Raw genomic sequence first — 11,951 nt, 5'->3', positions numbered from 1 at the left:
CACTGAAAGATCCAGATGCCACTACATGCAGTTCTCTTTCATGTAATTGGTGTGCAGTCTTCCCCTCCGTTCATACGGAAAACTGCTGAGCGAGAACCGGTGTTTGTGGGCACTGCAGCTCCCGTGCTCTGAAAGTGTTTCAAAATGTTTCTGATATCTAAACATTGCTATAACACCTTGAAACAATTCTGTCTTTGCAGAAAGACACGTTCTGCTACATTGAGTTGGTGACATCCTCAGGAAATTCACAAGGAATAGTCTGAGAATAGTCTGAGAATAGTCTGAGATAGCTCTGTTATTTAGAAGTGGTCTCCAAACGTCGGATTACTCAACTATAGAAAAGTGTTGATATACAGTTTCAGTATTTAAATTTATCTATGAATTAAAAATATACTTTATTGTACTAATATATGTATTTTGCAGTATTTACAAAAACATGAATTTTAAAAGGATGAAATAAAATAAACATAAATAGATGTCCTAATGTTTTCTTCTCAAATCAGCTCGTACACCCCACTCTGGAGACCCTGGTTTAGAATGTTAGTTAGGAAAACAATCTCTCTCTCTCCCCTCTTAGAAAATCACATTAAATGCTTATCTTACTGGCAGGAAAAGTCCCCACATTTTCCTAAAGGAAGAATTCTGCATCACTCCTGTAGCTTCCAGGTAGAGCTGCTTGATATTTCTTTGAAACTTAGCTGCCTCCTTCTGTCTTCCAGGGAAGTCACCCGTTCTCTGAAAGATTTTTCTTCTAGCAAGAGAATGAACACTGGAGAGAAGGTAAACCCCTACTAACGCTGCCATGCCCTCTGAGCCGATCCCTGCTTTCTCTCTAGGAGCAGCCAGGACACCTTCTCCGCCTAAGACTAGTGAGTGTGTGTGTGTGTGTTGGGGGAGGGGGGTCGTAGTCCTCCCTGCATCTGTGATCATTTTGCCTTATTTTTGCATTCAAGATTGAGATCCAGAGCCCCGTTTTTTATATTAATAGAACTGCTTTTTGTTACTTGAGGATTCATATTTACTCTTTTGGATCATGATTCATTTTAAGCCAGAAGAACTGCGAAACTTTTTTTTAGCTTGTGGGAGAATTAGAATTCATGACCTAACTCACTTAGGCCTCTCCTTATCCTGACTGTTGATCAGAGGTGGTTGAAATGCAGCTCTGGTTGTGTCACTCCCTTGCTCAAAACCATCTAGAACTTTGCGTTGCCAGTAGAATGCAGCCTGACCTGCGATGCGTCTCACAGCACCTGGGTCATCAGGCTCCAGAGACTCTGTGGTCTCATCTCTGTTTCCCTCCTGTCCCTGCCGCCTCGCTGTAGCCGCACCTGAGTTCCTTGCCTGGGCCTTTGGCTCAGGTGTCGTTTTGTGGAGAAAAACTTCCTCGTTCTTCCCTAGACTAGTGGACTGGTGCGGTGCCTCTGCCCTGTACATCCACACTCTGATGCCTTCAAGGAGCACTGATCCACTCAGTTGGAGGCTTCCACTGCTGGGCGTGAGCTCTGTGAAAGCAGACAATCTTTTTTCTTTTTTTCTTTTTTCTTTTTTGTCCTGTATCTGCAGCACTGAAAGGCGTCTGGCACGTAGTAGTAATTTAATACATTTTTGTTGGGTAGATGAATGGGATTAGGTGGGTCACACAGTTAAAAAGTAAACACATACCTTTCACCTGTCGGGATGCAGATTCCAGCCTTTTCTTGCCTCCTCCCGATTTTCCACCTCTCCACACGACCACAGCCTTTCTGCTGGGATGAACTATGAACTTGATACCAAGAGTGCTTGAGCTGAGTATGCAGAAAAGCAGTGGGCAGAAGAAAAATCCTTCTTCCCTGGCAAGAATTATGCTCTCAACTTTCTAGTCCAATAAATAAAATGTAATTGATAGACTTCAGAGTTCAGTTCCCCATCTATAAGACGGTCATAGTATTTGGATCAATACTTTTTTTGAAGCCAGAAGCCTAGTGATCTAAATACACGTGATCTTGTGTTTAATGGATTCGTTTTGAGAGTTACAGAGCGTGCACTCGGGGAGCCCGGTACTGACTGCTGTCCTGTTCTTTGCCCACCCCGCTTGTCCCGCCTCTTAGATCAGGGTCATGTACTTTCCTTTCCTGTCACTTACAGACCACCATGCGAGACCTATCCCAGATGCTGAAGAAGATGCCCCAGTACCAGAAAGAGCTCAGCAAGGTATGGTGATTGAAAATGACCGTTTGGAATCATGGGTATAAATAGCTGCAAAAAGACTTCTCAAAGCCCAACTAAATCCATCGAAATCCATGGATTTTTAGTCATCTTCAATTTTTATTAGACAAAAATGGAAGGCCATGATAGACAGTTTATTTCCTATGACTTTCTTGTCACCTCTCCATCTTTTTTTCTCTTTACCCTTCCTGTTCCTCCCCTCATGGACATCGCCACAGGGCTGCTTGAGTGTCATCATGACATGGCAGCTGGCTTCCCCGGAGTGAGTGACCTGAGAGAGAGAGCTAAGAAGAAGTCACAGTGCCCTTTATGTCCCGATCTGGGATAGCACACATCGCTTCCCCCACACTATTCATTAGAGTCACTAAATGTAGCCCACGCTCCAGGCTCCAGGAGAGGGGAACCACGCTCCACCTGCTGGAGGGAGGAATATCAGAGAACTCATGGACCATCGTGCCACCCTACCCCCCATGAGGCCTTCCTCCTTCCTCTAGACTCTTTAGAATGTGATGTGTTTCTCCTCACGCACAAAATTTCCTGCCTTGCGGTGTTTGTGTATCAGCCTGAACACATGTTTCATGTCCTTTGTGAGGCTGGAGACTCCTTGGTGCCTAGCCCAGTGTTTATACGTCGTAGGTGCTCAGTAGATATTGCATGAATCGGTGAGTAATTCCTTTATCACAAACTCTGCTTTTTCCTAGTATTCGACTCACCTGCACCTTGCCGAGGACTGCATGAAGCATTACCAAGGCACCGTGGACAAGCTCTGCCGGGTGGAGCAAGTAGGACTTTTTCCTTCTCGTCCTGCCATGCCCATTTACCCAGCTGAATTTTAATGTCTGACCTTGAATATCCTGCAGAATCATAGGAAATAGAGATGGGAAAGCCTGCTAGAACGTGTTGTCTCACCTCTCTGGAGCCAGTGCCGTCCGCTCTTGATGGTAGGGACGAGACTGGTCTGGAATGCCGTGCAGTTTGGATTTTGCATGCCTGGCTTTCCAAAGGCTCCGTTTTCCCCAGAGTTGTTGAAGGGAGGTGTATGGAGCTCTGAGCCCTACATGGACAGGGCTGGCTGAAGTTTACGTTCGGAATGTGTTTTCCTCCACACCAGCTTTGGAGACCTAGGGGCTGGAAGGGGGATAGTGCAGTAACAGGTCAGATTTACACACAGCCTCACCGGTCACAGTTAGGACTGTAAGTTGAGAGTTGGAGATTTGAGTTCTGTCTCTGTCGCTGATTTGTTTGATGTGCCAGTTTCTCTCCGCTTTATTTTCCTCATCTGCAAAGGGAAATAACAGTGCTGCCACAATTTTCGGGAGTGTGTGTGGAGTCTGTAATCCTGGCCCTCCATTCCGCAAGTGTGGTGACAGTGCTCAACTAGGATCCGCTTCTAAGGGAAGAGAGGGCATTAAACAATCCTGAAGCCTCGGCGGAAGCTCCCTCCTCACAGGAAAAGCAGCCCGAGGTCTCAGTGTGAAGCTAGGATTTAAGTCTTCTGGTTTGATGTGACAGGCTTAGGTTTGTAAGAGCTGTTCTGATTCATTGTCCCCCTTCTAAGGGGAAGCCACCCTGCTCAAGTCCATCGGTTTCACAGGTGACGTCAGTAAACACAAGGTGTCCTCTCCAAAGGAATTTGACCATCCAGAGAATAGGTTATCCGTAGATCAGTAAAAATGCGATAGATGCTGAAGAAGATGCCCCAGTACCAGAAAGAGCTCAGCAAGGTATGGCGATTGAAAATGACCGTTTGGAATCATGGGTATAAATAGCTGCAAAAAGACTTCTCAAAGCCCAACTAAATCCATCGAAATCCATGGATTTTTAGTCATCTTCAATTTTTATTAGACAAAAATGGAAGGCCATGATAGACAGTTTATTTCCTATGACTTTCTTGTCACCTCTCCATCTTTTTTTCTCTTTACCCTTCCTGTTCCTCCCCTCATGGACATCGCCACAGGGCTGCTTGAGTGTCATCATGACATGGCAGCTGGCTTCCCCGGAGTGAGTGACCTGAGAGAGAGAGCTAAGAAGAAGTCACAGTGCCCTTTATGTCCCGATCTGGGATAGCACACATCGCTTCCCCCACACTATTCATTAGAGTCACTAAATGTAGCCCACGCTCCAGGCTCCAGGAGAGGGGAACCACGCTCCACCTGCTGGAGGGAGGAATATCAGAGAACTCATGGACCATCGTGCCACCCTACCCCCCATGAGGCCTTCCTCCTTCCTCTAGACTCTTTAGAATGTGATGTGTTTCTCCTCACGCACAAAATTTCCTGCCTTGCGGTGTTTGTGTATCAGCCTGAACACATGTTTCATTTCCTTTGTGAGGCTGGAGACTCCTTGGTGCCTAGCCCAGTGTTTATACGTCGTAGGTGCTCGGTAGATATTGCATGAATCGGTGAGTAATTCCTTTATCACAAACTCTGCTTTTTCCTAGTATTCGACTCACCTGCACCTTGCCGAGGACTGCATGAAGCATTACCAAGGCACCGTGGACAAGCTCTGCCGGGTGGAGCAGGTAGGACTTTTTCCTTCTCGTCCTGCCATGCCCATTTACCCAGCTGAATTTTAATGTCTGACCTTGAATATCCTGCAGAATCATAGGAAATAGAGATGGGAAAGCCTGCTAGAACGTGTTGTCTCACCTCTCTGGAGCCAGTGCCGTCCGCTCTTGATGGTAGGGACGAGACTGGTCTGGAATGCCGTGCCGTTTGGATTTTGCATGCCTGGCTTTCCAAAGGCTCCGTTTTCCCCAGAGTTGTTGAAGGGAGGTGTATGGAGCTCTGAGCCCTACATGGACAGGGCTGGCTGAAGTTTACGTTCGGAATGTGTTTCCTCCTGCCGTGGCCACACCAGCTTTGGAGACCTAGGGGCTGGAACGGGGATAGTGCAGTAACAGGTCAGATTTACACACAGCCTCACCGGTCACAGTTAGGACTATAAGTTGAGAGTTGGAGATTTGAGTTCTGTCTCTGTCGCTGATTTGTTTGATGTGCCAGTTTCTCTCCGCTTTATTTTCCTCATCTGCAAAGGGAAATAACAGTGCTGCCACAATTTTCGGGAGTGTGTGTGGAGTCTGTAATCCTGGCCCTCCATTCCGCAAGTGTGGTGACAGTGCTCAACTAGGATCCGCTTCTAAGGGAAGAGAGGGCATTAAACAATCCTGAAGCCTCGGCGGAAGCTCCCTCCTCACAGGAAAAGCAGCCCGAGGTCTCAGTGTGAAGCTAGGATTTAAGTCTTCTGGTTTGATGTGACAGGCTTAGGTTTGTAAGAGCTGTTCTGATTCATTGTCCCCCTTCTAAGGGGAAGCCACCCTGCTCAAGTCCATCGGTTTCACAGGTGACGTCAGTAAACACAAGGTGTCCTCTCCAAAGGAATTTGACCATCCAGAGAATAGGTTATCCGTAGATCAGTAAAAATGCGATTGGGATTCATCCTTGGAAGTTTAAATTTTTTCAGAAGTGCTCAGTATTTTTGTTGAAGCGGTTACATTTTAGTTGACTTTTAGAGAATTGGAATCAGGTCTTGCTGAACAAATGTCTTTTGAGGCTGGTGGTGGGACTGAGGTGAAAGGGCCTAGGAGAGATGCCCTGCTTTCCTCCAACCCGGACTGGGAAGAGACCATGAACTTGAGATCGTAATTATTATGGACTCCTCAGACCAAAAAGGGACCATTCAGGCAACCCCAGTAAAGCCACAGAGGGAGTTACAGCTGCTGGCCTCTGAGAGCAAGACCAGATGGTTCTTGATGAGCAGAGACTGCCAGGCTGCTCTCTCTGACTGTCAAGAGTGGGTCTGACTCGTAAAACGGGGCCGGCAGACTGTGATTACTTCATTCTCTTTCATCTTCATTTCTTTTGGGAACTCATTCTTTTTCCTCCTCACCCTAGAATTGGTTGGAAGATTAAAAGCAGAGACTAAATACCTGTATAGTTAAAACTCAAAAAGCACATCCTTAGTGCCAGGGGAAGCAGAGTGGGAAGAGTCGAGCGAGGCAGAGGCACCTTAAATGCCAAAGCCCTTCCTGTGTGGGACTGTGTCCCTCTAAGCCCCGGTCCCTCGGCAGGGCTTTGTACCTCTGGAGGACCCATCAGGATTAAAGCTTTCCCTGAGGAGCCAGGGCGGGTACACTGGCCCTCGCCTGAAGCGAACAGCTGTCTGGCAGATCGTTGTGGTCTCTGTGTTTGGAAAGTGAAACCTAGAGCTCTATTCTCACTGATGCTCTGGAAAATAGTCACCTGCATCGTGAGAGGGGACGTACCCATGAAAGACTTCCCCTAACCCAGCCGCAAGTCTGAGACATTTACAGACCAGCAACTTTCTAATAGTTACCACCTATCCAGACTGTCGCCAGAAATGGGGCCAGCGTGCTGTGTTTCTGCAGGACCTGGCCATGGGCACTGATGCTGAAGGGGAGAAGATCAAGGACCCCATGAGAGCCATCGTCCCCATTCTGCTGGACGCAAATGTCAGCACTTACGACAAAATCCGCATCATCCTTCTGTACATCTTTCTGAAGAATGGTAGGAATGCTGGATGGAGACGAGGCCCGCTGGGAGAGCAAAACCAGGGTGGAAAAGTGGTTGAAAAGACATGGAAAAGGGAAGGAAGCCTATTTATCAAGAAGACCCTAGGGGCTCTTTACGTTTGGGGAAACGGAACGTAAGCAAAGCAGTTACAGCTAGAGGCCGAGTGTCCCCGAGTAATTCCAGGGTTAACTGGTGGCATGGGGCTATGGAAGGGGGGGGGGTGTGGGGGAGCAGGGCGAGCCCTTAAAGCAGGGAGATCTGGCTGCCTTGTTAGAGCATTTCTGCCAGAGACTTTTAACTTGCACATTTGTAACTGTGCCTTTAAATAACTGATTTTTACCCACATGATAGTTGCCATAAGTGCCCATTGTGCAAAAAGTTGGGCACAGAGACTCTCTTGACCAGGTTGATTTTGATGTGGGCAGAGATGGCTAGAAACGAGGCAGAGAGGGAAGCAGAGAACACGAGGGGCAGTTTCTGATGGTCACAGCGGGGACAGAGTGGTGGGGGCGGAATCGGAATTCTGATCTCATCCTTGTCTTACAGTGAAGTCGATGCAATGAGCAGATTAATTTCCCCTAATCTAGAGGAGGAAAAGGGTCACCGTCCCTCCCAGGCGCTTGGCTCTCCTTCTGAGTGTGTGATGCGTGTTGGTGGGCATGGTGACCAGGGGTTTTGTCCTCTCAGGCATCACTGAGGAAAACCTGAACAAGCTGATCCAGCACGCCCAGATCCCACCGGAGGACAGTGAGATCATCACCAACATGGCGCACCTCGGGGTGCCCATCGTCACAGATGTAAGGGGCCAGCCCTGTGTGTGGGGACGGCAAGGCAGGATGGAAGCTGCGGGCTTTATCTCCTCCCCTAACTTCCTTAAGGCAGCTTATGATACACACACTCAACATCGAGAAAGAGAAAACAGATAAATCAGAGGAATAAAGATATAGAGGTGTAAATAAAATAGCGGTTTAGCGCCCAGAACCCAGATATGCCCACCAAGGAGTCACATACGGTCAGGAAAGCTGAGCTGTGTCTGTGAGCCGGCCCACAGTCGGGGGTCACACTAGCTTCTTCGGGTGAGTCTGGCTCTGCCTTTGGACACTGAGACCCAGCATCATCGGTGAGGGTGAGAATCGACACTTGGCATCAAGCAGTTTTGTGTCTCCTGCACTGGCAGTGGTTCAGAACCAAGTCAGGGCAGGTTGTCTGGGAGGCCTGACCATGCCCTGAGCCCTAGGAGGCCCCGGGACTGAAGGAAGAGGCCCGAGCACTCTTCAGAGCACCCCGCTAGGAGCTGCACCGGCAGGAGCCCCACTGTGCACTTGCTTCCCGTAGGGAGTCAGCCCACATGACAGTGCTAACAAAGCTAGGGTTGCAGACGCACCTCGTTTGGAATCTTGGAGCCAAAAACTTTGTTCTGGAGCCACCAGCCCAGAGGCCTGTAACTGGCGTTTTCAGACCCTTGTCCACAAGAAAACCCAAAATGAGAATGGAGATGATTCCTTTGGTACCTCTTGCACTCCTGAAACAAAATCAAAGAATGTCATATTCAAAGTAGTATTTTCTCCCATAATTGATAGCAAACTATTTTTTTTTAACTAGCTGGATTTTTTTTTTTTTAAGTGGCACTCTTATATTTGACCCACATTTGCCATTTTCATGGCTTTAAAGAACAGGTTTGCTCCAGGTTCCTAAAAGGGACATATTTTTGGCTTCTCCAGGGAAAACGTCCGCCTACTCATTCCTTTTTGCCAGTGCTGCCTCTCTGAAGGGGGTCCTTGGGAGAGAATTCCCAGAGGCCAGCAAGGCGACCTGGGGCCCAGGCATCCCCCGACTCGGTCTAACCGTGCATGTGTTTGCATTCAGTCCACGTTGCGTCGTAGAAGCAAGCCAGAACGGAAGGAGCGCATCAGTGAGCAGACCTACCAGCTCTCGCGGTGGACCCCGATAATTAAGGACATCATGGAGGTCAGTGACGGCGGATTGGAGAGCGTGGAGCAGGGCAGCCAAGGCCCAGGGGCTTCCAGCTTTACCTTCTATCAGGTGGCGGCAACACCGCATAGTGTTTGCATCCAGGTCTCCAGAACTTTTTCGGGCCACAAAGCACATCTTGTCCAAAGGGCTTATGAAGAGCAGTCCCAAGAGACTGCCCTGTGCAGATCCCCAGGGTCCCTATGATTTAGCCCCGTGTTAGAGTCCCTTCGATGGTCCCGCACCCAAAGGAACCAAGCATATCACAGCATCTAAAGGTCCAGTGAGTAATGAGTTCCATGCCGAGGCACAGGTGTGCTGTGCGGACACCTCTGCAGGTGTGAAAAGGTCTCCGGAATGTGACCCCAGCCTGCGCCCCCCGCCCGACTGCTCCCCTCCCTCCATCCTCCATGCCAACCAGAGACTCTGCCAAGCATATTTCTGCCTCTGCTCTTCTGTCCAGACCCATTCCTTGTCCAGAATGTTCTCACTCTCCTTTCCACTTCCTGAATCCTGCCTTCCTTCAAAGGCCCCATCGGGTCTCTGTTCCCACACCCCACCCCAGAGAGGCTTCCCCTGGACTCCTGCAGCACGTGTCGGGGGCTCTTCATGGATGTGTGCTGCTCGGTGTTCCAGGTCATTTTACACCTTGGACCTGTACGCTCAGCCAGAGTGTCCTCTGGCACCTGGGCACAGGTGTTTCATCTCTGTAAGGTGTCCCTGTGGCGTCCCTCCCCTCTCCTTGTAGAGCAAGGAGACCCTACGTAGAACCCTACCCTGCTAGATTTTTGGAGAGGGACTGGAGGTAATCTGTCTGACTCCTGCACAGGGATCCCCAACCCCTGGGTCATGGACTGGTACTGGTCCATAGCCTGTTAGAAACCGGGCCACACAGCAGGAGGTGAGCAGCAGATGAGTGAGCGAAGCTTCATCTGTATCTGCAGCCGCTCCCCAGCACTAGTAGCATCACCGCCTCAGCTCCACCTCAGGTCATCAGGCATTAGATTCTCATAGGAGCCCTGGTCCCTTGGTGCCAAAAAGGTTGGGGACCACTGCTGAGGATAAAGGGACTTGCGCAGGATCCCTTTGTTAATTCATAGCAGTCCAGGTGTTTGTACTAAATTGTATGTTAAAATAAATATATATTAAATACATAGAGTGAGTCAGCTTTCTATTTTTAAATCCCGTAAACTCGAAAGGATGGGTGAACATAAGACATCTAGAAGCCAATTACATTTCTTTGTTTGATACAGTAGATAAAGCCAACCCCTGTCTATTCCCTCCTTTGTTCTCTGCTCCCTTTTTCTGCCTTTCCTTCCCAGCCCCCCAAAAGCGGCATGTGTAGGTGTCACATGGTAGCTGTTAGTGGGAGTGCAGATCTCGAGGCAGCGGGAGGTGGGTAGCCGGAGGCCACCCACCAGATAATTAGCCCCTTGGAAAACTGAGGGCGGCAGGCTTCTCTTGCATGAGACACTCTGCCTGTGCCTAGTTTCTACAAGCCTGATGGCAAGTATTAGGAATTTTTAGACAGAATGCAACATTTATAATCTCACATAGAATGTAAAAGTGGGGGGAGAATAAATTAGAGGGGAAACAAGAAAAGTCAGTGCAGTTTTTTTTAACTTCTCTTCAGGAGCAGACCTACAGACCTACTCAGTGTATTAGCTGGGTAGGAAGCGTCTGGTCCGTGCCGAGCACTGCACCGGGCACCTGCAGCAGGCGGCAGGGGAGGGGACTCTGGTCGTTGCAGACCTGGCCGTGGTTTTCACTCCGTGACTTGTTCTTCAGATCTTCTCACCTGGGTTCTCACTGCCCTTTACAAACAGGCGGCAGACCTAACATCAGCCTCTTTTCTTTCCAGGACACTATTGAGGACAAACTCGATACCAAGCACTACCCTTACATCTCTACCCGCTCCTCTGCCTCCTTCAGCACCACCGCTGTCAGGTAGGCAGGGGTCCCTGAGAAGCAAGGGGGCAGTAAGTGGGGCTGGCCCTGGCTGGGCGTCAGCTGCCTGGTAGTCTTGTGATGCTGTGCGACCCCTGAGGACCCTCCTGCTGTTCCCATGATGGCCAGAGTGCAGGCCAAGTCCTTACAGCCGCCGTGAGGCACGTCCCCCTCCGGCTTCTGTTCCTCTGTTCCTCCCCCGTCCCTTCTCCTGTCTGAGTTCAACCATCCCAGGTCCTCGCTCTTCCCTGAACGTGCCAGGCTTACTTGTGCCTCAGGACCTTTGTTCTTACTTTCCGGGCCGCCTGAAATGATCTGCCCCCAGGTGTATCTGCATGGCCTGCCTCTTACCTCCTTCAGGTCTTCAATCAAGTATTACCCGTTATGATGTTCCCTAACCACCTGTTTAAAATCACAGTGCGCCAGCATATCTAGCAGCAGCATTCACAATCACTCAAAAGTGATTGTGAATGCTGCTGAAATGACCCAAATGTCCATCAACTGGTGAATGATGGAACGTGGTAGATTCATACAATGGAATAGTATTTAACCACAAAAGAGCATGAGGTGCCCATTCATGCTATGATGTGGGTGAACCTCGAAACAGTATGCTAAGTGAAAGGAGAAATCGCAAAAGGTGATTGTATGATTCCATTTGCATGAAACGTCCGGAATGGGGAAATCTGTAAAGACAAAGTAGGTTAGTGGCTGCCAGGGACTCGTGGGGGCGGAGGAATGGGGGATGACAGCTCAGGGGTACAGGGTTTCTTTTTGGGATGATGAAAATGGTCTAATATTGACTGTGATGATCATTCACAATTCTGTGATTATACCACAAACCATCGAGTTGTACACTTCAGTGAGTGATCTGTACGATACAGATTGTCACCCGATAAAGATATTGTGGAAAATAAAAATATTGCAGCCTCTCCACAACACTGTTCATCTCCCTTCCCTACTTTATTTTTCTCCACAGACGACACCACCGCCTAGTGTACTGTGTTTATTTTGTTTACTGCCAGTCTCTCCCGACTAGAACGTCCGCCTCGCGAGGGCAGGGATTTGTGTGTTTTATCCTCAGTGCGTAGAACAGAACCTGGCACATAGCAGATGCTCGGTGTATTGGCTTCCCTTTGGATTGATGAGTGGATTTTAGTTATTAATTAAGAAGGAGGTGAATACATCATCTGCACAGAGCCACATTTCTCAGATGCATTCTCCGTGGTAATGCAGACGATGGAAGTGTGGCTGCCTTGGGTTTACTGGGTTTCCGCCATGTGCCTGGCGATGATGCAC

General features: G+C 48.9%; 1 protein-coding gene across 7 annotated transcripts in view; it reads left to right on the top strand.

Annotated features, from left to right (window-relative positions):
- STXBP1 (syntaxin binding protein 1) overlaps positions 1-11,951 on the top strand; it is a 68,090-nt gene that overhangs the window by 45,982 nt on the left and 10,157 nt on the right. For 4 of the 7 annotated variants that reach the window (XM_023533031.1, XM_023533035.1, XM_023533033.1 and 1 more), the window contains 6 exons: positions 2,125-2,190; positions 4,646-4,726; positions 6,593-6,731; positions 7,425-7,534; positions 8,604-8,705; positions 10,570-10,655. In XM_023533031.1, the coding sequence (XP_023388799.1) occupies positions 2,125-2,190; positions 4,646-4,726; positions 6,593-6,731; positions 7,425-7,534; positions 8,604-8,705; positions 10,570-10,655 (584 nt within the window). Of the gene's footprint in view, positions 1-719; positions 781-2,124; positions 2,191-4,645; positions 4,727-6,592; positions 6,732-7,424; positions 7,535-8,603; positions 8,706-10,569; positions 10,656-10,980; positions 11,596-11,951 lie in introns of those variants that run through there. The other 3 variants (XM_023533032.1, XM_023533036.1, XM_023533034.1) reach the window with 3 other exon arrangements.

Source organism: Pteropus vampyrus, unplaced genomic scaffold (genome assembly GCF_000151845.1).
Source record: "Pteropus vampyrus isolate Shadow unplaced genomic scaffold, Pvam_2.0 Scaffold95, whole genome shotgun sequence".
NCBI lineage: Eukaryota > Metazoa > Chordata > Mammalia > Chiroptera > Pteropodidae > Pteropus > Pteropus vampyrus.
This window is presented reverse-complemented; position numbering and strand designations above follow the sequence as displayed.